Source organism: Arvicanthis niloticus, chromosome 10 (assembly GCF_011762505.2).
Source record: "Arvicanthis niloticus isolate mArvNil1 chromosome 10, mArvNil1.pat.X, whole genome shotgun sequence".
In the NCBI taxonomy this organism is placed as follows: domain Eukaryota; kingdom Metazoa; phylum Chordata; class Mammalia; order Rodentia; family Muridae; genus Arvicanthis; species Arvicanthis niloticus.
Window position 1 is genome coordinate 15,742,004 of NC_047667.1, and position 25,356 is coordinate 15,767,359.

Below are 25,356 nucleotides of genomic sequence, written 5' to 3' on the forward strand. Positions count from 1 at the left end.
CGCAACTATCTGCAAGGCAATGAGAGTCTTGGATAATCCTAGCAAATCCACTGAGACAGCAAGCACTTCTGGAGGGCAGGGTCTCAGCTATGCCCTCTAAGGGACAGTTGCTCTTTATTTTCAGTTAGGTATTGCAGAGAGACCCATAGACTTGAAAAATGATGGGTCCAAAATCTCTTTAATCTTTTCCATGACCTTGACGCAAACACATCACTAGCAAAATAGAAATCTCCCAAGAAGTGAAGAAGGAAGAGAAAATTGGCACAGAGAAAATTGGCACAGACATTGTAATGAAGCCTGCATAGATAGATAAATATAGATACCTAGATATGGAGAGAGAGAGAGAGAGAGAGAGAGAGAGAGAGAGAGAGAGAGAGAGAGATGGTGTCAAGTACAGGCTTGTTTGGATCTAAGGATCTGAGCTCGGGAACTCACGCTGGCACCACAAATCGTTCAGTGACTAGCTTTCTCTCCAGATTACCTTTACTATATAAGGGAGTCCATGGCATTTGCCTCTATGATTTCAAAACATCCAACCACAATCATCATTGTTTCTAAAGAGTCTCCACAACCTACCCATCCTGCACAAATGATACCTTACACCCTCTAGCCAGCATCTCCCCATGCCCTCCAGCCCTTGGAGGATTCCACTTCTATTCTATGCTTGTACTCATTCTTCATCCCTTTAATATTCAACATGGAGGTGAGGTCATGCAGCATTTATCTCTCTGTGCCTTATTCACTTAGTCTGAAGTCCTCCAGGTTCTTTCACACTGCTGTTACAAGTGTGGAGCCTACTTCCTTCAAGGTTGATGGGCATCTTTTTGTATAAATGTACCATCTATCCTTTGCCCACCTATTTTTTTTCCAACAGACATTTTGGTTGATTCCACTTCTTGGATATTGTGAATAATGGCATATCAATTTTATCAGCTCTATACTCATCCTCATTTTAAATTTTTTTGCTTGCTTTCAAATTTTGTTAGGGTGCCACCATTTTCTCTCACATTGATTTATAGAGGAAGCAATTCTACCAAATACGTCTCGAGGTTGTATAAAATATCTTCTCTGAGAAGCAAAACCTTCAGATTACACAAACATTAATTTAAAGAACAGATACTCCCTAAACATCTCAGGATGAAAAGCACCTTATAAAATTAAGTGATGATTTACTTAGCTGCAATGCATCTCAGGGATAGACAGTCAAACCTTAAGCTCTGGTCAGGGGATGTGTACTGCAGAATCCCCAGAAACAAAATTCCTCCAAGCTGTTTGGAAAGAAGTATATTTGCTGCTGAAAAAACCAAAGCATTGTAGATGAGCATCGGTGATAGACGAAGGGAACACAGCTTTTGGTTAAATCAGCCGTGCCTTCTTGGATGAGTGTTATAAAGGTGTTTCTCTCTGGGCCAGTGAGTTCTCTCATCATGTAAGGATGCCTGAGGCCAAGCTTGATGACCCGAGTTCTCAACCTCTGGTACTAACTCTGTAGGATAAGAAAACAGACATCCAAAAGTTTTCTTCTGAGCTCTATACTTGCACATACCCTCAATAAATAAATAGGATAATTTTAAAATTAAAGTTGTATCCCCTATATGCTCGCAGTTGTAAACAGACTTACAAAAACTGATATTCCTGGTTTGAGGACAAAGAAAATAGAGGAGTTAAGAAAATACATGATTCAGTTTTATTTTAATTATAGTTCTATAAAAGCTAAAGCTCTAGCTTTTATTTACTCGGATCGTCCCTGGTAACAAACATAGCTATAGTTTTCAAAAGTCTGCTTCTAAATATGAGCATGCTTTTAATTCAAGTGATTAAGCAGATGGAATAGCGAGCTTCGATTCCATTTAACATTCTCAATGGGACCAAATTTTACCGAGGGGGAAAAAAAAACCAAACGTAAAACTCAGTATTGAAAGACTTTATTCTGACATGATAGGGGGAGTTCCAGAATGAATGCAGAAAATATATAAAGTCAACGTAAATTTCATTATTGAACCAAGTTACCAGAGGAACGTGCAGAAACATAAGCAGTCAAGTAAATAAACTATTCTGATTTTGTTACTGGCTGACGCAAATTACTCATTTCCTTGGACTTGAGATAGAAAGGCTTCAAAGCTAGAGGAGAGATGCAATCAAGGGACCAAGCTCATTACTCATCTTCTGCCTGCCAAGGTAACCAGGGATTCCAGTCATACTTCATCCCCCAACAGCCTCGCTTGAGGTGTCCCTGAACCAACCTATTACATGCTCAACTGTCACTCACAGACCTGCTTCCTGTTGTAGGTTTCTGAGACAGTTCTCTATGGCTATTCCACCCTTTACAAAATGCCTTCAACTGCCTTTTCTAATAAAGTAGTGAAAGTTTTGGGACTGTGGAGATGGTCCAGATATCAGACATGCACACCTTAGTTTTATCAGCAGAAGCCATATCTAAAAAGATGGGTATCTTACAATCCTAGCTTTAAATATATATAGGAGGTAGATATAGATGGATCCCTGGGGCTCACTGGCCAGAGACCTTAGCTTAGTTAAGAAGCTCCAGGTAAAATGAGAAACCCTGTCTAAAAAAGTGAGATGGAGTGGGGAATATACCTCAGCAGATAAAGGTGCTGGCTATGAAACTTAATGACCTGAGCTTCATTCCTGGAACTTCCATGGTAGAAGAAAATAACCAAATTCTATAACTTGTCCTCTGATTGTGGCATCCATAAATATTCATAGAGACATGGAAAGAACACACACTAAATATAAATGTAATAAAATATTTTTTAAAGAAATCAAAAGTATCTTCTGAGGAGCAATGGTTAAGGTCTGCCTTCAACCTTTACATGCACTGTCACATATACAAACGCAATCACACAAATACAAAAGTGTTGGAATCTTCAAATGATTTATTCATAAAATATGATTTGAATGTTAATTCAAAGTTAGTTTAAGAAACAAGTAAGAATGATAAAGTAAAACACTGACACAGGAAGGACCCTGGTGAGAGGGGCTGCCATTCTCCCTGGTGTTGGTTTAGTGAGGACTACGAAATACAGTGGAAGCAACATGCTGAGGCAGACATTGCCCTCTCATGGTTTGGGTCTGGTATGGCCTTTCTTCCTGGTTCACATGCAGTAACTTTTCTATTGTATCTTCATATGGCCTTTCTCTTATGTCTTCAGGGAGAAAGAATGTTCTGAAATCCAGTCTTCTCATTAAGGAAGTGGTTCAATCAGACTAGTCTCACCCCTGGGGACTCATTTAACCTTAATTACTTCTATGAGGGACTTATCTTCAAATGGAGTCACACTGGGAGCTAGGCCCTATGACTATTGGGTGGAAGCATGATTCAGTCTATATAGCACATGCTAAGTGAGATAAGGAGGTATACAGAGACCGACCTCCATGCATTCTCTACTTTGACTATGAAATAAGCACTCAGTTAATGTTCATGAGGGAGAGAATCATAAGGACCATTATTCCCTTAGGAGCTGATGGTGAAAGTAGATGTAGCAACAGGTGGGTCTCTAATGCTAGCCAGCAGCCTAGCTAAATCAGTGAAATCTGGGTGTATGCCAAAGTCTATTATTGCATAACATAATGTATTTGATTCAACTTTAAAATGTTTGATTTTTGAGTAAAACATTTAAAAAAACCTGTCCCCATAAATAATATCCAGAGGCATTGAGAAATATACCTGACATCTGCATCCACACATGTACACATACATGAGGGGACACACACACACACACCTGTGGAGATGAAACACTGCCTCTGTTGTATGGGTTTTCTTCCAGTCTCATGTTCTTGATCTCCGAGTGTTCCTTCACTCATCTTCACAGTATGTGTGATGCTGTAATGCACTGGTTAACTGAAGGACCAAATGAGTATATGTACATGCAGGAGCATAGAGAGTGTCTGGAGCCTAACGAAGTCACTATAAATATCTGTCCAAAGGATGGATTAACAGTATAATTTGTAGCTGTGCTTCTGGTGCTAACTTTCAGCTGAAACCGTCAGCCATCGTGCACAAGAATGGCTTCACCATCTGCAGCGAGACCCAGAAGCATTTGAAAGCCTTCCAAGCCTTTGTGTGGACAGCTGAGCATCAGCTATTTGGTTTAATATAAAATTGTTGTCAGAACGATGCTATAATTTGCCTCCTACACATGTCCAGATGTCACTAAATTGGGCCCAAGGTCACCATGGTGGACCAGACTGGCCCACAAATAATTGTCTTATTTCTGTTAGAGATGACCCAGGGCCAGATGTTTCATGGTGTCTACTGCTGGCCTTACACTTTCAGAAAATGGATGGAATGAAACCTGTCATTCCCCACCCCCTTATGACAGGTCAGAGGGCAACCAAGCCGTTCTTGCTACATCAGTTTCCACTTTCCTGTGGAGGAAAAGGTGCCAGTCAGTTTGTCCTACAGCTGCCTCTCAGTCTTCAGATCAGCAGTCAGTGGGTATTTGTCCAGCAGATTGGCTAATTTTCTTGTCACTATAATAAACTACCTGACAAATGTAGCTTAGAGGAGGAAGGGTGTGTTCTGAATCACAGTTTGAGGGTACACTCTATCATGGTGGGGATGTTGCCTACTTCATAGGTGTTGCTAGGCTTCACCATCAGGAGAAGAAAACATATAGCTATACCACTCTACGGTGCTAACTGACATTGTGGTCCCTGGCCAGGTACAATCTTTTATACGGAGTTGTAATCTATTCTTCATATATTTCTGGTATATCTTTCTTTCTATCAAGATGTCTCCTAAGGCAGAACTTTCCCTCTCGTTGCTGATACAGTTACAGTCCCTGAAGACAGAATAAATGCTTGATGCTCTCTTCTTACTAGTTGGAGGAGTAACAAATTCACCTCCAGCATTCTTGAGGGCTTAGGTGTGCTTGGAGTGTCCTGTATCGTATGATTGCTTTTTTCAGTACTGGACGTCATTTTTTGTATCACTAGGAATGGGAAGGTTCCATTCCACATAGTGGCTCACTACAACACACTGTAGGATTCTTAATTATGTAAGTTGTGGATGACAAAGACTTGCTAGATTGGACTCTGAGTCTCAGAAGAACAAGATAACAGCATCAATAGGAGACTACCAAAAGAAGCGGGGTTCTGCCTTGCCTTTGTCGCCGATGTGATTGGTGCAAAGGATGTATAACATTCTGTAACTTTCAGTCACTTAAATTGGTTTTTCTCTGAATGTATTTGTCATAATGAAATTTGCCTTGAATTGCAGGAATTTTAGAATCAGATATTAAGTTACAATATACATCTTAAAATCAAGATTAATTCATGGAAATGCAGTTCCTATTACTGGTCTGTCACATCCTCCCTCTCCAGCAGTGGTTTTCAACCTGCCTATGCTGTGACCCTCATGTTGTGCTGTCCCCCAACCCTAAAATTATTTTTGTTGTTACTTCATAACTGTAATTTTGCTACTGTTATGAATCATAATGTAAATGTTGGTGTTTACCAACAGTCTCTGGTGACCTGTGTGAATGGGATGACTGATCCCTAGAGAGGTTGGGATCCATAGGCTGAGAAACCCTGCTCTATAGGAGAGCGTTCCCGCTTTATCTTTCCACATGCATCGGCGAATATTGTCTTTGTGCACATGCATGAACATACAAATGCACTGATCCACTTGCCTTAGTAAATCAGTCTACATATAAAAAACATACTTTCTCCATTTGTATTTACTTACAGATTTATTTTTAGAACACACACATATATATATAAGTACGTATACATGCACAATCTCTCTCTCTCACACACACACACATACACACACATACATACACACCCTTCTCCCATTTGAAAATGGTTTTTTCCTTACAGCAATTGAAAAACTTTGTTTTATGTGAAAATCAGAAATAAATATTGTTTGAAATATCGCATATAAGCCAAAACTATTTTTAATTAGGTAGGAGAAATGATAAATCATTATATTTACATTTATTATTCACTTCAAATTTAACAACTTTCTTCAATTCCGAGGCATTTCTTAATAAGGAATTTCTAGCCTAACACATACTGCTATTTGAATTTGAATTTAATTATTAGGAAGCCTCAGCTGCTTTAGAGAGCACTGAAGACATTTTTCAAGCAATGTTTTATTTCTTAGGCAAAATGAGGCACTTTGTCAATCACACAGGCTATGTCTTAAGCAATCAGTGGAGACTCTTGGCTTCTCAAAAATAATCAAAATCTACTACGGTAGCATACATTTAAAGGAGAAACTACATACTTGCTCAACAATAAAGCTGAACAGATGCAAGCACTGAGTGTTTGGGGAGCTTAGCACATTAAATTTTTGTAGGATGCAGTGAGAGGGAAATGTTCCTTAAGCGACAGGCAGGCTTGTCCTGACTCAGCCAAACCAATTGCTGTGTGACCTTCACCAAGATGTTTAATCTCTCTGCACTTATTTTCCTTATCTATAAAACATAGATGTTAATAGTTCCTCGTAGGACTATAAGCAAGGACAGGACATGCTTTAGAACACAGAAAGCACTTGGCCCAAGGTTGAAACACCTCAGTTCTTGCATAGCTAGCAAAACGAGGAAACAGTAGAAACTCAGGATGAATGAGAACAACCCAGCTACAGAACAGCCAGGATGTATGCAAGACAATTTATTTTAACCCCTCTGAACCTCAGGTTTTCTCATTCATAAATGAAATTCTTTAAGAACTCTTCCAGAAAGGGATATTATCAACCAAATTACAGGGACCTGGGAAGGTAACTCAGTTGGTAAAGGGCCTGCCTGCCCTGCACAAAGGCCCGTGTTTAACCCCAGCACCCGATGAACTGCCCATGGTGATGTAGGCCTATAAAGCCAGCATTTACAGAAGAGAGGGGAAACAGGAGGATCATAAGTTCAAGGCCATCCTCAGCTACATGGTGAAAGTGAAGACGCATTGGGCTGCCTAAGACTGTGCCTCAATTTGTTTTACTACATGTAATATTGTATATGGTTCTATTTAACTCAAGAACAAGAAATCATCCATCTTATCTCAGTTCCCTTCAATAGCATCTCCAACAGGATCAATTCTACTTAAAGGATCATAAAACTAGACAAACAATAATCTGAACCCCTTGCATCTTATGCTTAAAGATCACCATGAGAAAGAGCGGGCTGAGGGGATGGTGACTTTGGTAAAGTACCTGCTTTGAAAGCATGAGGACCTGAGTCAGATCCCCAAACCCATGTTAAAAAAAATCTGAGCATAGTAATGCACACTTGTAATCCCAACACTGGCAGAGCCCTTGGATTCCTCGCGGACTGGCTAGCACAGCTCAGTGCAAGTTCCATACAGAACATCTGTTGCTAACACAAGGGGGAATCTCACCTCAAGAATGACTCTTGAGATTGTCCTCTGGCCTCCACGGGTATGTACACACCTACGCATAAACCCCAACACACAGAAATGAAATATGTCTGTCTACACATACAAGTCAAGGTGGAAGTTTGAAGTTACAGCTTTGCACATGTAAAATGTCCTTCTCCATCCATTTAGACCCAACTTGTCACTTTATTAAATGGTGGACACTTTCACCATCAGTGTCACCTCAAGGTCTCCTCTCCTGAGCTGGACTTCAGAGGCAGAGAGGCAGTAACCTGTGCCCTACATGTCTGCTACATAACCCTTTACTCAGCACAGTCTGCTGTAAAAGTCCCAGCCTGCAGGATCTGGAGCTAGTCTCATCTATTACAAAGACCTACAGGATATTTCCTGATAACATATCAAGGGCTCTGGTGATTATCTCCGAAAAGGCAAAAGACTTGTAAGCTCTTTGTGTGTCTGGAATACTGGGCGTATACTAAATACATTACTACTTCACTGGGGATGTTCTTGACAATAATGTGAATGACTGTGGGAACAGAAATCAATTCTTAAAATATTTCTGACATCAAAGGTGACCGTTGAGCTTCTGAAAATAATACAAAGTAAGATTGACTTGTGTGACTGAGATAGTCTTAAGACCAACACTGCAGAGGTAGGCAGAGGGGAGTGGTTTCTTTTGTTGTCGTTTGGTTTGGTTTGGTTTGGTGTGGTTTGGTTTCACTGCTGGAGATAGAGGGGATGGGGGCATACTAGCTGCAGATGCCTTTTTGGCTCAATCCCTCAATTATTCTTCCTACTTGCCTTAGAGCAATTATGTGACATTAATTTTAATGAGGTTTTGTTTTTCAGTGTGTACTTTGTATATGTATCTATATGTGTGTGCATGTGTTCGTTGTGGGTTCACAACTGCCTGTGCATATGTGTGAAGATGTGAACGAAGGCCAGTGATCAAAGCTAGGTGTTACTGCTCAGGAGCCTGGCACCCTATTTTAAGACTTTATCTCTCATTGGAACTTGAACGCTTCAGTTTGGGTAGGTTTGATGGCCATTGAGCCCAAAGGATCTTCCTATCTCTGACTCTTTAGCACTGGGTAATCCAGGCATCCACCACCAAACCTGGATTTCCATATAGATTCAAAGTATCAAACTCTGCTCATTACAGTTATGCAGCAAGCACTTTACCAGATGAGTCACTGGCTCAGCCCTCTGTATGATGTTTTATTAACTGTAAGACCATTAGGTAGCAGGAGATGGTTTATTTATTGTAGTGTCTGTCTCTTACCCTACCGAACACAAAAACTTATCACTTTTGTCCTTTCTTTAATGGTCAGATTTTGGTTTCAATGGTACAGACATAAAAATTTATTAATTCATTAATAGCACTCAAATGAAACATTTATTTTAAGTCAAATAAAAATAAAATTCTAAGTCTGAAAACAACGGGCTAGGGAACCAAATGTCATCCATGGTAAGAGATGGCTCAACAGTAAATTCAAACAGCAGTGTTGCCTGTCTGAAATAATATCTCATTAATTTTATTCATCATTTATTAGCTACAATGGGAAGTTTTAGCTATTGGCTACACAGTCCTGAAATCAAAGACATTATACACTGACAGTGGCAGAGATGTCTGTGGCTGCCAGTCATCATCAGGACGGTCATGAGTTCATCGCCAACCTTGGCTACATCCAGAGAAGTAGAGCAGGAGACAGATGATGATGAAGGAAGATACAGAGGGAGGGAAGGAAACAGACCAAGAAAGTGGACCAGAAGTGAAGGATAAAGCCATCTATAGGCACATTGATGTCTATACTAACAGAAGTTCACAAGAAAACATTACAGCTTTAGCTGATTATAGGAATTAAGTATCAGAAAAGAGATTCCCATTTCTATCTTGAGAAAGAGCATCCTGTTACCTGCGACCCCTATAAGAGACAAACCCAAGAAAAGATGAATTTCTGAAGTACTATTTAACGACAACTACCTCGTACTTGTTCCCTTTCAACCCTGCAGCCTCAGCACAGCTAATCTCTGGCTTCATCCTAGGCAAACCACCTTGATAGCCTACGTCTGTTTGTTAGCAGTATACATCTATAAACAAGGACAATACTCTCTCTATGATTTTTCACAAACTCAGCAAGGAGGGTCCAGAGAACAATCCCAGGTGTTTACCGTAAACACTGAGAGACATACTCTATGTGAATGGCCCTCTTTAATGCAATGACTGTGGACCAAGGAGGCAATCAGAAGTTCAGTTATCACTTTGAGGATTGCTCTCTTCCCACAGGCCAAGCAGAGAGAGGCTGGGAGAAACGTTATCCTAGTGTCATAAAACACTCTCAGAAAGTAAATATTACCCTTTGGGAAGGAAACTTTCAATGCACCAAATTTTATTTAGTGCCCTGCAGAAAGGATTCCTGCAAAGAGTATTTGGCAATACGCAGCTCATCTTTTAAAGGTGAGCACTCCATCATCAAAGCCCTGGAATGGAAAGTCAGGTCTCCATCCTCCCAGGCCATCACGGTTTATAACTCCAAGAGTGATGACTATTATCAAAGTTTTAAAGATTCCCCAGAAACAGTTTTTCTATAACCTCCCTTGGAAGCAAATTTCTGTCATAAACACACTATTCATAAAACTCTTCCATATGCCTAAGCCTGTGAAATTACAATCCTGAGGCATCTTTCTACGGTAGTGAAGATATTCATTCATTCACATATCTATTCATTTATTTCTTTATCAACAAATAACTATGTCCATCATGACAAAGATACAATCAGATGCCCTCTTCTGGCCTCCAGAGATATACGTATTCATGTGTTCATACACGCTCAACCCCACAAACACACATAAATAAAAATAAAATGTCTCTTTTAAAAAGAAAACGAGCAGGCAAATGTGAAAGAAAATAAAGGTATGGGGAGTAACTTGAAGGTTCTTTACCAAAAAAGGCCAAGTTTAAATTGAAGTGCTTCATGAGATGTATTAAAGGTTAACTCTGAATAATATAAAATCTGAGAGGTCACTTGCCTCTGAAGTTAGTTGTCAAAGAGCCAGGACTGAAAAGAAGCACCTGAGTGGCTGAGAGATTTTCCTTCCCTCCATCCATTTCTTCTTTCCTTCCTCTCTTTGTGGATCCAAACCCAGGCCTTGTGAGTGCCAGGAAAGCAATCTACCAACTGAGCTACATCCCTGGCACCAGCCTGTCTTTCTGAACCAGTGTTATTTTTAAAGATGTACACTAAGCCCATTTGGTTTTGTTGTTGTTATTGTTGTTTTGGTTTGGTTTGGTTTTCTGCTGGTTTTCACATTGGGTGCTTCCTGTTCTGCCAAGCATACATCAGTCTGGACAGTGAAAACTGGACATTGCTAAGGGGACATACAAAGTGGTGGCTACTCTGGAAATGGTTAACTAATCTGATGAAGTAAAAAATGCACTTGGCAATACTATAATCCTATTCTCTCCATCTCTCTCTCTCTCTCTCCCTCCCTCCCTCCCTCCCTCCCTCCCTCCCTCCCTCCCTCTCCCTCCGTGTGTGTGTGTGTATGGCATGAAAATACCTTGTAAGACCCACATATAAATAACTACTCTATATTTATTTATATGCTCTCAAAAAGGGGGCGGGGGCAAAGTGGTTAAGAGCATATACTGCTCTTGGAGAAGACCCAAGTTTAGTTTCCAGAATCTATAGTGGGTCATTTATAAGGTTGTTAACTCTGGTTTCAGAGGATCTGAGGCCCTTTTCTGGTCTCCACAGATGCCACACGCACATACACACACTGCACATACCCTTATGCAGACACAAACATAAGTGCACAAACAAACGGAATAACATAAAGTTAAAACAAAAACTGAAAGATGCCCATTGGTCTGCACATAGGTGAATGGATACTCCAACAGGAAATATTTGCACACAGGTCCCTCCTGAAAAGCAAGGAGAACTAGACAACAGAGAAACAACAGCAAGCCATCTCCAAGAGCAGAGCTGAGTGACTGACTGAAGTGTTCTGGAAGATCAAAAGCCACAGGGAGTGAAATCAGATCCACAGTTGCTTGGGGGTTTGAGGTGCAGAGAGGGAGTTAATTAGGACATGGAAAGATTCCATGCTTAATGCTAGTAGTGATAATTTAAGGGAATGAGCAAAAACTTAGTGAACTATGCACTTAAAAAGGGAATTTTTCCTGAATGTGAGCACCCCCAAACAGAGCTTTGACTATTGACTAGGAAAATGTGTTCAGTTTCCAGTTGGAAAACAAAACACCTTTCTATGTGCTTGATTTATTTTCTTAAAGGTCTGTTGTGGTAGAGCCAATACCAAATTCAAAGTTATGGTAAGTCATTGAAAAACATAAGGAGTGAAAATAAACCACTGCTAATTTCATGTTTAAGTGTATGTGTGTCAGGTGTCCATGCACATATTGGTACACGTACACATGTGTGTGCATTCATGTAGATCAAGAATTCAACCTTGAATGTGTTCCTCAGGACATTGTCTCCTGTGTGTGTCTGTGTGTGTGTGTGTGTGTGTGTGTGTGTGTGTTGGTGTGTGTGCTGGTGTGTGTGTGTGCATGTGCACCTGTGCCTATTTGGTTTTGTTTTAAAGAAAGAATCTCTTACTTTTAGCTGGAATGTTGAAGTTGGTGTTTAGTGAGGCACAGAGACCTGTCTATTGCCACCACCCAGTGCTGGCTTTACAAGGATGTACCTATCCATGTCTTCCTTGTCTTCCTTTGTTTCCCGTGGGTTCTAGGCCTCCATCGTATTTGCAAGTCAAACACTTTGCCAACTGAGCCACCCCCCAGCCCCTTCACTGGTATTTGAATTGATGCCTATCTGATCAGAGAAATGATCTGAACAGAAGAACAAAGTAATATATATATATATATATATATATATATATATATATATATATATACACATATATATATAATATACATATATACATATACATAAAACAATATAACGCTGCCACTCCTAAGGGTGTGTCCTAAGCAGGCTCAATAAATCCTGAAGCAGACACCATTGGGATGAAGAGCAGAATGGCTGCTCACCTCAACTCATCTCCTTCCTTTGGTTATTCAGCGCCCGCAGTATTTAAATTCAATTGTCTCCTCAAACTTTTCCTTTTCATCTGGCATGGTAGTTTTCTAATTAAGAGTTCTTCAGTTAAATTCTAAAACAGACATGATCCCAAGACAGGCCTCACAGAGACCACTGTGATGAAGGCCTGGGCCCCAGGACAATCAGTCTACCCAAGCACCTCAGCATAGGAACTCAGGGCCAGAGACTTCAAAGGCCTGGGTACAACTGTGTAATATTTATTTCACACAATAACTAAATGCATTTCATTCCTAACTCACTGTCTTCTAAAGAGCATGAAAGGCATTCTAAAACCATAATGCAATCCACTTTCCTCATTTTACACAGGAAAGGATGGGGATCTGGAGGGTCCAATGACTTAAATAGAGTTACTGAGGACCTTACAGGTGGGACTGTACCACTCGTCTCTGAACAAACCACAAGGCAGAGGATTGCTGCCTGTGAAGACACCACACTATGCATGAAGGTTGTGGGCGCTGCAGAAATGCCCAGCAGGCAACAACACATGGCTTTTGGTATGTATGAGTATATACGTGTGTGTGTGTGTGTGTGTGTGTGTGTGTGTGTGTGTGAGAGAGAGAGAGAGAGAGAGAGAGAGAGAGAACTCTCACGAGAGAGTGAGAGACAGACAGACAGAGCGACAGGGACAGAGACACAGACACAGACACAGACACAGACACAGACACAGACACAGACACAGACACAGACAGAAAGGGAGGCAGACAGAGACAGAAAGAGCGAAAAGCCCAATGCCAACATCGGGTGTTATCCCTCAGACTACCATCTACCCATTCTCTTTTCAGGACAGGTTCTCTCACTGGCCTGGAGTCCCCCAAGCTGACTAGGAAAGTCACAGGGACCCACTCCTGTCTGCCTCTAAAGCACTGAGATTACAAAAACATACCATCACACTTGTTACATGAGTTCTGGGAATGGACACAGGTCCCTAGGCTTCTCTGTAAACACGTGACACACTAGAGCATCTTCCCAGCCCAGTATTTAATGGTTTCACTTTTAGAACTTTAAGAACGAACATGTTACAGTGTCACTTTTCTTAGGTAGGAATAAAAATACAAAGGGAGAGCAGAATGTTCCAGATTTGTTAAATTAGTGGTGACCCGAGCTAAAATGCCTTTCTTTCTAGTTCTCTATATAGTCGTCTTCTGCTGTCTCGGCTTTGCTGGGGTAAGATCACTAAAATGCAAACTTCAGACAGGAAAATATGACTCATGTTAATGTTAACCACGAATGTTGAAATATACCGATTAAAATATTTTCTTCCATCTGTTGTAGTCCGAAGGAAATTTATCCTCCAATCAGTTTCTCAGCCATTTAAGATTTCTGGTATATTTATACAGAGTGGCAAATAAGAAGGTTCTGTTTTCAAAGAAAAGTCTCATTTCTCAACGCCCCCCCCCCAAAAAAATTGTGGAGAATGTAGAAATATCAAGTCCAAATCAATAGTAAGTGAATCTCTGGAACATTAGGAAAAAGTGGACAGACAATGTGGACAGACCATGTAAGAGCCAGAGCTTAGGAGAGGAGCCATGGACAGCTGCCTTCTGGTGACATGGCTATCACACACATCAACTCAAAGCAACTTTGTTAGCCTGCACAAGACCTGTATAAGATCAAGCCAGTCTATTCAGTATGGAAGAGGAGGAGAGCTCAAGGACCTGCTCCTATCTGTGGAGCTATTGGCAGTGATAACCACTGAGGAGTAAGCCACTTTTCTTTATAGGCACGGACAATGATAGGTGCCCCATTTCCCCAGTACATGGCCACATGCTGATACACACATAGGCAACACTACCTGGATTCAGTAGGGTATTAGTGACAAAAAATAGTTAACAAAAAAGATATAAAGTAGGGAGGGAGAGAGGATGGTTGGTAGGTTCCTGGGAAGTTGGAAGGGTTATAAAAGAAAACATTATATGCCAGTATGAGAAAAAGAAAAGAAACTGCCCTTTACATTCATCAGAAGGATCAAGGCATCCGGAGAAGCTAGGCTCAGAGATGAGCTAATGTTAGCATCTTGCCCTTAATTTCTCCGCCAACAGAGGCCTCTCCAGAAAGGCCTTCCTTACACCTATGTTTTGTAGGGTTCTGTTTATGTTTTCTTCTAGCAGTTTTAGCGTGTGAGGTTTTAAACCACAGTCCTTGGTGGTCTGGGAGGAGAACAGCAGAGCCTAGGAGCTGCTGACCATCCAGAGGCCAACAGGTAGCTCCTCTCTTGTGTGGCCTTCCAAGACATGCAGGGAAGCTGTCTCCAAGGTTTTAAGATTTATTTACATTTATAAGTATATGTGTATATGTCTATATACATGTACGCTCATGTTTTGGTGCCAAGTCCAAAATAGAGCTTCGATCCCCTGAAACTTTAGTTGTGGGCAATTGTAAGTTTCCTAGCACATTTGTAAGGAACCGAACTTGAATCCTCTGCAAGTGTAGCAAGAACTAAGCTATTATTTCTCTAGCCCCAAGATGTTCTTTTAATGTATGTGTGAGCCATTTACAAAGGAAGACTGGTTAAGGGTATATTATACTTTTCGGCACCCACTTTTCTATCAGGTCCCCATACTTCCTAGTGGACAACAAAAGCAAACCTGAGGATCCTGTAGCGACCTGAGAGAGGATAAGGGGAACAGTGACTGTCGAATGGGATACCTGGCAAAAATCAACTCCATTATGGCCTCAGGAAGTTCAGCATGTAGCCACCCAGCTGTTCTTAAGCATAACTGTTAACTGTGACAGAAGAAGCCCTCATACTGTAAGGAAGAAAACAGCTTCAAGGCAGACGATAAGGGCTCCAGGAAGAAGGTCAAAAGAGATGTAAAGAACAGGATGCCGGGAGTGAGAGCTGGAATTTTACACAGGCGATTCTCACCATGTCTGGGTGCTTAAGAGTGGCTCAGCATAGTTGTTCCCCGTGCTTAGATGCACAGCATTGATATTCCCACAATGGGAACACTCCGAGGCTACAGGGAGAAACACTGGCTCTGATGCTTCAGGCGTGATATCATTTACTGACAGGAAATGGTTTATAAAATATGCCTGCCAGCTGCTGAGTCTACTAGACCAATTTTAATTTAAAGTGACAAACAGCGAAGCACAGAGCTGCTCTGCAACAGAACCAGACATTACTATTAGCTCTATGCAATCATTAATGTCATCTGAAGAGCCATGCCTCAGCATGCTAACCCATTAACACATACCGAGGCTGCAAGCCCTGAATCGGGACAAAGGCCTTCTTTCCCCTCCACTTCTCCCACAGTAAGTAAGACAATGTCATCTACATTTGCAATTTTCTTTGTTCTTGTGAACACGATAAACGTGGACATTTGTGATAGATAGGTAGCTTTCAGGCTGTGGAGATGGCTCAGTGGGTAAAGCCCTCACTGTGCATGCTGCATGTGAGTAAGGGTCCAAGTTGGGATCAGAAGCCACAGACGATAAGTGATAAGTGCATTTGATATGGGAGATGGCACCAGGAGACCAGATGCTTGTTGACAAGCTAAACAGGGGTACACAGTGGGAAACAAGAGGTCCTGACTCTACCAAGACAGAAGGTGACATTAATTCCAAAATTGTCATCTGACCTTCAGAGAGAGAGAGAGAGAGAGAGAGACAGACAGACAGACAGACAGACAGACAAACAGGACGGGAGCTTTCAGGAACAATTTATTTATTCATTAGATTGTTTCCTAAGGAACCAAGTCTGATGTGCAAATCATGTATGGCTTTGTTTGATATCAATAGTCTATGTACTTGCTGCTTTCTTCATGAATTGCTTCAAAAAAAAAAAAAGCCTCATATTGAAAGGTAATATATGCACCCATTGGAGAAAATGGCCCTGCACACACTCCTCCAGGTGAGCCTAGCGAGGCACAAACACTTCATTAATTTGAGTTGAGGAGGCTGGGTCTTAGCCCATCCCCACCTTTATCTAGGCGAATGTCTGCCCTCAGCTCTGTCTATACCTCTAAGCTTGGCTAACTACATAAGCACATATTGAGCAAACAGCTAAAAGAGCAGAGAAGGTGAGAAAAATTATGAAATTTTTCAGCATTAACCTCTCATAAAATATGTTTGGCCATGTACGTGCCCCACCAGGCAAAGGCTTAACTGACATTACATGTGGAAAATATCCTTGAGTGTGTAACCACACACAACAGGCAGCCCTGCAATGCCACCTGCCTCGGTGAGCTCACCATTTGAGAGGCTCCCTCACCTATGGAAGATAACTGATAGGAAAACACCCATCTTTCCTACTGTGCACTCTACTAAGTAATAAAATTGTGGTGAGCACACTTGTTAAGCCTTCTACCTTCTGAGAGAATCTAGGGTGTGGCTTCTATGAGGGAGGCTGTAATTCTTTTGTCGGTCTTCTTATAAATCAACCTCCCAATATAAAGCATAGAGAAATCTGAGAAGGTAGCACATGAATTTGATTTAAAAATTAACATCTACCCGTGGCGGTGGGGAATAACTTCATACCTCCAGTAATTAACACATAAAAAGGGAATTGTCAATCCACGGGGGGGAAAGATAACATTGTGAATCTGAAAGTTTTAAATTTGAGGGTTGGAGAGAGAGAGACAGAGAGAGAGAGAGAGAGAGAGAGAGAGAGAGAGAGAGAGAGAGAGAGAGAGAGAGAGAGAGAGAGAGGGAGGGAGGGAGGGAGGGAAGGAGGGAGGGAGAAAGAGAGAGAGAGAGAGAGAGAGAGAGAGAGAGAGAGAGAGAGAGAGAGAGAGCATGCTCTGGAATTAAGCACCAGGAGTGCTCTGGTAGAAGACCTGAAATCAATTCCCAACATCTGAAACAGGTGCCCTGCAATGGTCTCTAACTCCAGCTCCAGAAGATCCAACGCCCTTTTCTAGTCTCCACAGGCATTGCATTCACGTGCACATTCCCACACACAGACACATACACAGAGTTAAAATAAATCCCTTTCTAAGTTTTAAAGCTCAACATAATACTTTGGATTACTATGTAAATCATTAGAAAACCATTCCACTGTAAAATACGCGCAAAAGTATATCCAACACCGAGGACTTGAACAGAACTGTATCCACAACCACTAGCAGCCATACCTTCAAAACTAAAGTTTGACGTGTGAAAGGCCATCAAAAATAGTTCAATGATCCCAAATGATCATGCAATTATCTGTCGTATATGCCCCGTCCCAGCTGGCTTCTATCAGTTCTCTGACTGTAATTGTAGTTGACCCTTTTTAAGGCCCCTTAAGCGCTACATAAGAAACCTGATTACAGTGGGAAATTTCCTCACAGAAGCAGTCTGGGAAAGCAACCTCTATTTATTGTACATATAATTATCTTCTCTTTCAGCCCAGGATAGAGTTCGGACTCTTGTGTAACTCAAATCTATGTGGGATTGTCATTTGATTTACAACTGGTGACCTTAGCATCACCTAGTATCATATGAAAATAATTTACTGTGTCTTTTGTGGCCCATCATGGAAATCAATAGCTTGACTATAGAGACATCTCAATTAGATAGTGCAAAGAGTGAGCCCTGCCCCCTTCCTTCCTGTATCATTAAAATAGTAGGTATTCCACAGCAGGGCTTCAAGTTGGACTGGAGAACCTCTGTTATTACTGGCTCTTGCACAGAAAGTGAGAGTTCACACAATGGAGAGATGAACTGTGGGTAAGGGGTTATAAGGGGCTTAAGGGGTGGGCCATGGAAATGTTAAAGTATTTATTGGTGTTTTCTATAGCACCTGAGTAATTTCATGAGTTTGACAGTGTATTAAATTACAGTAATAAATACAGATGAGTCATACTTTCTTCCTGCCATGTTCTTTGCAGCCCCCAAGCCAAGGACATGAGCATCGGCAGTGTGTGTTACCCACAGTGAGGAATATGATCTCAAGGCTGAATTGAGGTCTTTCTCTACAACACATTTAAAAACTTAGGGGCGGGGCTGTGGAGATGCCTCAGAGGGTTAAAGCAGTTGCTGTGTAAGCATGAGAACCTGCAGTCAAACCCCCAGAATCCACATAAAGACAGACAACAGCCCTTGTATCTTCATTCCTAGTTCTGGGTATTCTTGTCTCTCCATGGGAGGCAGACTCAAGAGAATTTCAGGAACCCACTGGCCAGCTAGTCTGGTGTACACAGGAGGAGAAAAGCAGCAAGAGACCCTGTCTCAAACAAGGTGGGAAGCAAGGACTTACACCCAAGGGTGTGATACCACCACAGAGGGAGGGAGTGAGAGAAGAAGGGAGAAAGGGAGGGGGAAGAGGGGAGGGAGGGAGGAATAGAGAGAGGGAGATACAGATATTAAACTATTGATATAACAAGGTTCATGATGGAAATACAGGCCCCCCACAGCGCTCATGAACATTAACTTTGTAGGGCAACTTCCCAAGCGTGACACAGCCTAGGATGACCTCCAGATAAAAATGTGGAATGAAATAGTTTTCCCGTTTTACTTAGGGAAGTGAATGGACCTTGGACTCGGAGCTTTAATGCACATGCTGGTGTTTTCTCGTTTAGCACTGAATAGACTTTAACATAGAAGTTGTGCCATCACCTGGTCCTATAGTAAATGACTAAAATTGAAAAGTAACCTTACCTTCTTAAAAGAAATAAACCTGTTATTCTTTATTTTTGGCTCCTCATTAAAAAAAAAGTAAAAATACACCAAACAATTAGACTCACATGCTAAAACTACTGGGAGGACCATTAAAATCGTATTATCCTAGCTGGCCATAGACACAGCACACCCACAGAATCTAATCCATGGCAAACCCACCAAACAACTGTTGGAGGTTGGTCTGGTGCTGCTAAAATCATATGCTAAACTCTGTACCCCAAGGTCTGGTTGCCCCAAGAGGAACAAATTCTCACCTGTACCAGCTTTTGTTGTGCAAACCTTACTCCCTACGTTAAAACCACTGGTTAAATAGAAATGGCTCCAAGTGACTACTGGGGAGAATAGAGAGAGGTGGAGTTTGAGTTACAGGGTGTGGGGGGGTCCAGTAGGTACCAGGAGAGAGAAGGAGGGGGGAGGGAGGAAAGGAAGGACGGAGGGAGGGAGGAAGGAAGAGAGGGAAGAAAAGAGGGAGGTTAAAAAAAAAAGCATCATGGAGAAGATTGGAAAACTGGAGGTCTCCCTCCATTAGTGATGGACCAGCAGCATGTGCCAGAGTGAAATGCCCTCTCCACCCCAGACTGCAGGAGCCGAAATAGCCCAGGAAGATTTAAACAGCAAGTATTTGGGGTTCACAGCTGGGGAGGTAACCAGTTCAGCTGTTAGAAAAGTAGATTAGGGGTCCCCCCCCCAATGAATTTCCAAAGCTAAATAAATAAACGATAGTCCGAGTCTCATTCATTTGAAGCTACAAGGGGAAAAGCATAATTCGTAATATTTTACAAACAACACTTAAGGGAAGCAAGCTTTCAGAGAAGAAAAGACAATCAGTTTGTCACAAGCCTCAACGGTGAGGTCAAAATAAATCCCAGAGGACTGATCACTCTGAGAAGAGAATGGAAGAGAATGGTTTGACTTCGTGCACTTGCTGAAGGCAACAAACCTCCCAGAAAGTCAAGAGGGGGTAGACCGCAGGACCACCGTGCTCATGGGAGAGCAGTACCTGGAAAACTGCTGCTGCAGGCCACGCATCTGGATCCTGTTGCGCTCTGACTCCAGGGTCACCTCCCGCAACCGTTCCTCACTCTGTAGCCTCAAGTGCCGTTCCTCTTCCAACTCATGTATCAGCTTCTCCTGCTATGAGACAGAGAAGGGCATAGCCTTCAGAAGGTGTGTGTGCCAAAATGAGATGCAGGGAGAGCTGCTGGTTCCTAAGGGCTAACCTGAGCTTGATGTTTAGAGCAACAGACACAGACTTACATATGCAGACACAGATACATAAATATATAGATATAGACAGACAGACAGAAACATAGACACACACAAACACACAACACACACACAAACACACACACAGAGATGCACATATACATGCCCCATACATGAAATGATAACAACTTTGTGCTTAGTAACAATTCTGTTACTAAGCTCTTTTCTAGACCAGGAAATCAAGAATCAAAGATCTACACATGTAATTAAGATCATAGAAACCCTGGCCTGGAGAAATACCTTGGTAGATAAAATATTTGCCTTGCAAATAAGCAGTGGACCTGAGTTCTGATCCCCAGCACCAACAGAAAAGCTGTCACAGCCATAAGCATCATAATACCAGTCCTGGGAAGCAGAGAGAGGTGGACCCAAGGAGCTTGCTGGCCAGGCAGCCATTCTAGCTGTAAAGGCACAATCTGCATCCAGTGAGAGATGCTGGATCAAAAACAAAGTGGACAAGTGATGGGAACACATCCCAATCCCATCCTCTGGCATACATGGGCCTTCGTGGGCAAACATAAACACATGCGCTCACATGATCAGAGAAACCAGAAGGTGGATGAGTTTGAATGCCAGATGGCTTGACTCTGCTACTGAAATAAGTTCCATTAAACCAAGGTATCTTCTACCCAACCTCCCACCAAATTCATAAAAGCATCATTGTCAGTTCAAAATGACATCATCCCTTCAATCGGTGGAACATCATTTAGACATAGTGTCACTTATATTCCACTGCATAGAAAGACCAAGAATCTCAAGTTAATTAGACTAAACCTGAAATAATTGGTGAGAACCCTATATCCAGTCAGAGACATGAAGTTTCAAAAACAGTACAAGTTTATGAAGGCTCAACAAACAAAATTAATTCAAAATTAAACAAGTGAAAAAAACTCAACTCAATGAGTTTGTGTCAACTGGTGTCCGTGCCGCATTACACAGCTTCCCCACAGCCTTGCTTCTGAAGCAGGCACACCCTGCCCTGCCTGCACATGCTGTCCTGACATGTACATCGAGTGACACTGCCTGAGATGAGACATCCTGGCTCAGACTTAGGGTTCCCTGACTGTAAATGGCAGTGTCACTGAACACATAGTTTGCTGTTCCTACTGAATTGTAATGTTTTAGTTACGGAGGACAGGGTGTGTTTTCTGTCATAGTTTCCCAGCATGCTCTGATCCGATTAGTACATCTGTGTGCTGAACTATGTCTGGATACTTGTTTAACGCTTGCTGTGAAGTCACTGACTTCAGTTCAATGAATTGTAGCTTGGGATTAAGACAGGATTTCTAGAAACTTCTGAAAGGAGTGCAGACATACCTGTGTCGTCTTATATCATGTATTAATGGGAAGCACTGCATTTGGTATTGATGATTCAAAAATCAAGATACTCCTCAACTCTGAAAACACAGAAGACATTCTGTGCACCATGGTATTATATCGACAGCCGAGAGTTTTCATTCTTTACATCAAAACAAGCAAGGGAGTCCATTTCATTGGTATAAAAATTTGCTTTAGTTTTTAGTAGATAGTAAAATACATATACACTAAAAAATTGTTTTTAAACAAATAGCTGTGATTTATAGTCAGTTCATGTTCTATTTTATATACCCACGTCATATAAAATATATGTCTAAAAGGGTCCTGATTAAAAAAAAATAATAAGTAGCTTTGAGAAGAATATAGAGTTAAGAAGAAAAATGCTCAAGAGCTGGTTTTAATTTTGTCCAACTAGGTTTTCAGAGGTTTAAAACAGACCAAACCACTCATTGCTTTTAAAATCTTTGCGAAACCAGGGGAATCTCACAAACAGACATACATAGCTGACAGAACTGTCCTGCACACAGCTCAGGTCCCCATATAACACTGACTCAGCCAGAGCAATGCTGTCCCTAGTCCCTCTGTGTCTCATTTTTGTTATTGGTTTTCAACAGCAACACCACTGTGGTTATTGCTGCTAAGTGGAACACTCTGAGTACAGAGTATACAACTCTATGCTGTCAGGTATGGAAGGGCTCACCATACATGTCTTACACTCCTCTGTGAGGAAGAAGAGAATCGAAGAGCTCCAAGTTGAGATAAATCAAGTGTTGTGACTCTGTCATGATGAATACTCAGGGTTACCAGCCTGTTGTGTGTTACGAGCCTTTGAAAAAACACAGCAAAGATGCAGTTTCTCCAGCTTATTATTTTTAAAATCTATTCATTTTTATGTATGTAAGTGTTTGGCCTGCACTTAATGTCTGTGCACTACAGAGTACTTGGCATCCATGGAGCTGGGATGAAGGTATCAGAGCCCCTGGAACAAGAATTACGGATTGTTATGAGGGAAAAAAAGGGGTCCTCTGCAAGAGCAGCAAGTGCTCTTAACTGATCTCTCTCTTTCTCCAGGGCTCCAGCTCTAACTTATGGAGATAAAATTATCCTGAGGACCATGAAGAAAATTTAGGATTACACTCTAGAAGTATGTCTTCGTACACTGAAAATACTTACACATCTCCTTGCCTCTGGACTTTGATCATTCTGTTCTTCCCACTTAAAAGGCCCTCTGAACCCTGGAGACATGGCTCAATGGGTAAGAGAACTTACTGGTCAAGCTTGAGGATTTGAGTTCAACTTGCCAGCACCCACATATAAAGTCAGGTGTGATCACATGAGCCAGTTGCCTCCATTAAGAAGGAGAGACAGGAGGATCATGTTTAGTAGCCACTATTAAAATTCCAGGTCTGGTAACAGACCCTGTCTTAAGGGAATAAGGCAGAGAGTGACAGAACAGCATAATAGAAATCCTTCTCTGGCTCTGTCCACAAATGCAGGCATAACACACACACACGTGCACACAAGCACACGCACACACACACACACACACACATGCACGAGAGCACATACACACTCATGCATGCGAGCACATATACACATGCATGTGTGCAAGCACATACACTGAGAGAGAGAAAGAGAGAGAGAGAGAGACAGAGACAGAGAGAGAGAGAGAGATTCATACATTTATATAACACTCCCTGAGACACCTCCCAGTCTGTTCCCAGGCTCAGCCTTCAGACATGCCCTTACATAACTGGCCCCCACTGCCTCATTCTTCTCTCCAATCCTGAGTTCCAACAGCATCCAATATATCCAATGCATTTGAGATCCATTTTCTATACTTTTTAAAATACATCTCCAGCTCTACCAATACTTGTCTGAGATTAGGATCATTTCTCCTATGCAAATATATTTTGTATTTTTAGAACATTTCTTAATGCACAGTAGTGTTGGAAATACTCCTGCTTGTTGACTCTGGAGCTGGCTCTTTTGAGCTTTACCAATCAGTGACTTTTACTGACATCAGGACAAATCAGAATAAAATCCTTACCCTGTCATCTTGGAATATTCCATTCTGGATGCATGGACAAAAATTAAAAGTGAATTTGTAAAAGGAAAAAGTACCAATTCTCTGCGGAACTGGTTAAAATGGAAAATTTTATGTTGTGTTTCTAAAATAATAATAAATACCTAACCCTTTATCAGCATAACATAAACACAACACATTAAATCTGCTAAATCACTATATAGAAGGATCATGCACAGTTGCCTTTTTTTTTTTTTTTTTGGTAGAATTTGGAAGAGGTGGGGTCAGATGGAAGTGCCAAAAATTGCACAGTTCAGAAGCACATGTGACACAGAGGGACAAGTTCTGCAGGTAGAACAATGACCTTTCACAACGGGGGCTAGGGATGTGCCTCAATTGCAGAGTGCTTGCTAACATTCTCAGTGTCTAGGGACCATGGCCAGAACAGAATAACTGGGTGGCAATCTCTTGTATCTGTAATCTCAACACGTGGGAGGTTGAAGAAAGGAAGTCAGAAGTTCAAGGTCATCCGTAGTTACTTAGGAAGTTTGAGCCTATCTTGGGTTATATGAGACTATCTCTAAAGACAGGAGAAGCATTCTATGATTGTTCACTGAGACACTGAAGGTGTTCCAATATTAATAAGGGACAACTTTCTTTTCCACATGAATAATCTTTAGGTCAAATGGATGATGCTATTTCAAATACACACACACACACACACACACACACACACACACACACACACACACACACAGGACAAAATCCTATAAGCCAAACACATCAGTGTAAAACTTAAGCTAATGTTTTCACCAAAAGGCTAGTTTTAATTTTAAAACCCTCTACCGATTTCTAGCAAACCAATGTCAAATGGATCTAAATTAAGCTATAGTTACAGCATCTAATTGCAGTCCCGTTTTTGCTTTTCACACAAATTGCGATGTATTTTTCCCCATAAAACTGTCTGAATTCAATATCTCCATTAGTTATGAAAGATTCGGTCATTCTAGAGGCTGAGATGCAGATAAAGAACTTCAGCATTGATTTTTTTAAAACACGCACTGTTGGCTGTAACAGAAGAATCAGAATCAGATTTTGTGATGCTCAGATAAAAACAGTACAGGATACATCTGCAGTGCTGATAACATCACCTGAGAGAGACAGACAAAGCTTCCATTCTAGCTAAAAAAAGAAGCGGAACATGATTTTTTTAAGTGAGAGGAGGGACAAAGGGTGACTTAGATAACAGAGATGAGGACGGGGAGCAGAGCCGGGGTGGGTGGAAATTGCAAGGGTAAACAGGACAGATGGGCAATGGATGCATCTCGAAATGTCCGATATGTCAAGGTTGAGTCCTGTAAGAGAAGCCACAGGTGAGCCATATAATACGACTAACTTTTCTTAAGCAAAAGAAAGCTGTGGGCTGGCAGATGATCCAGTGGATAAAGTCCTTGTCCCCCGAGTACGAAGATCAGAGCCAGATGCTAGTTTTACTAGCCTGATACACAAGCTCTGGGTTCAGTGGGAGACTCTGTCTCAGTGAATCCAGGGGACAGTGAACTTATCAATTAGGATTCTGAATGAAGAACCAAATGGTGAACTTAATTCATAATAACATCATGTAAATCTTGTCTTGATACCATGATAGAACTGGAAAATGGGGGGTAAAAA

The 25,356-nt window shown here is 41.5% G+C and overlaps 1 protein-coding gene across 10 annotated transcripts in view; it reads right to left on the reverse strand.

Moving 5' to 3' along the window:
• Nckap5 (NCK associated protein 5) overlaps nucleotides 1–25,356 on the reverse strand; it is an 887,342-nt gene that overhangs the window by 439,205 nt on the left and 422,781 nt on the right. For 9 of the 10 annotated variants that reach the window (XM_076941060.1, XM_076941057.1, XM_076941058.1 and 6 more), the window contains one exon: nucleotides 20,077–20,210. In XM_076941060.1, coding sequence (XP_076797175.1) covers nucleotides 20,077–20,210 — 134 coding nt within the window. The remainder of the gene's footprint in view (nucleotides 1–20,076; nucleotides 20,211–25,356) is intronic. The other variant, XM_076941061.1, reaches the window with a different exon arrangement.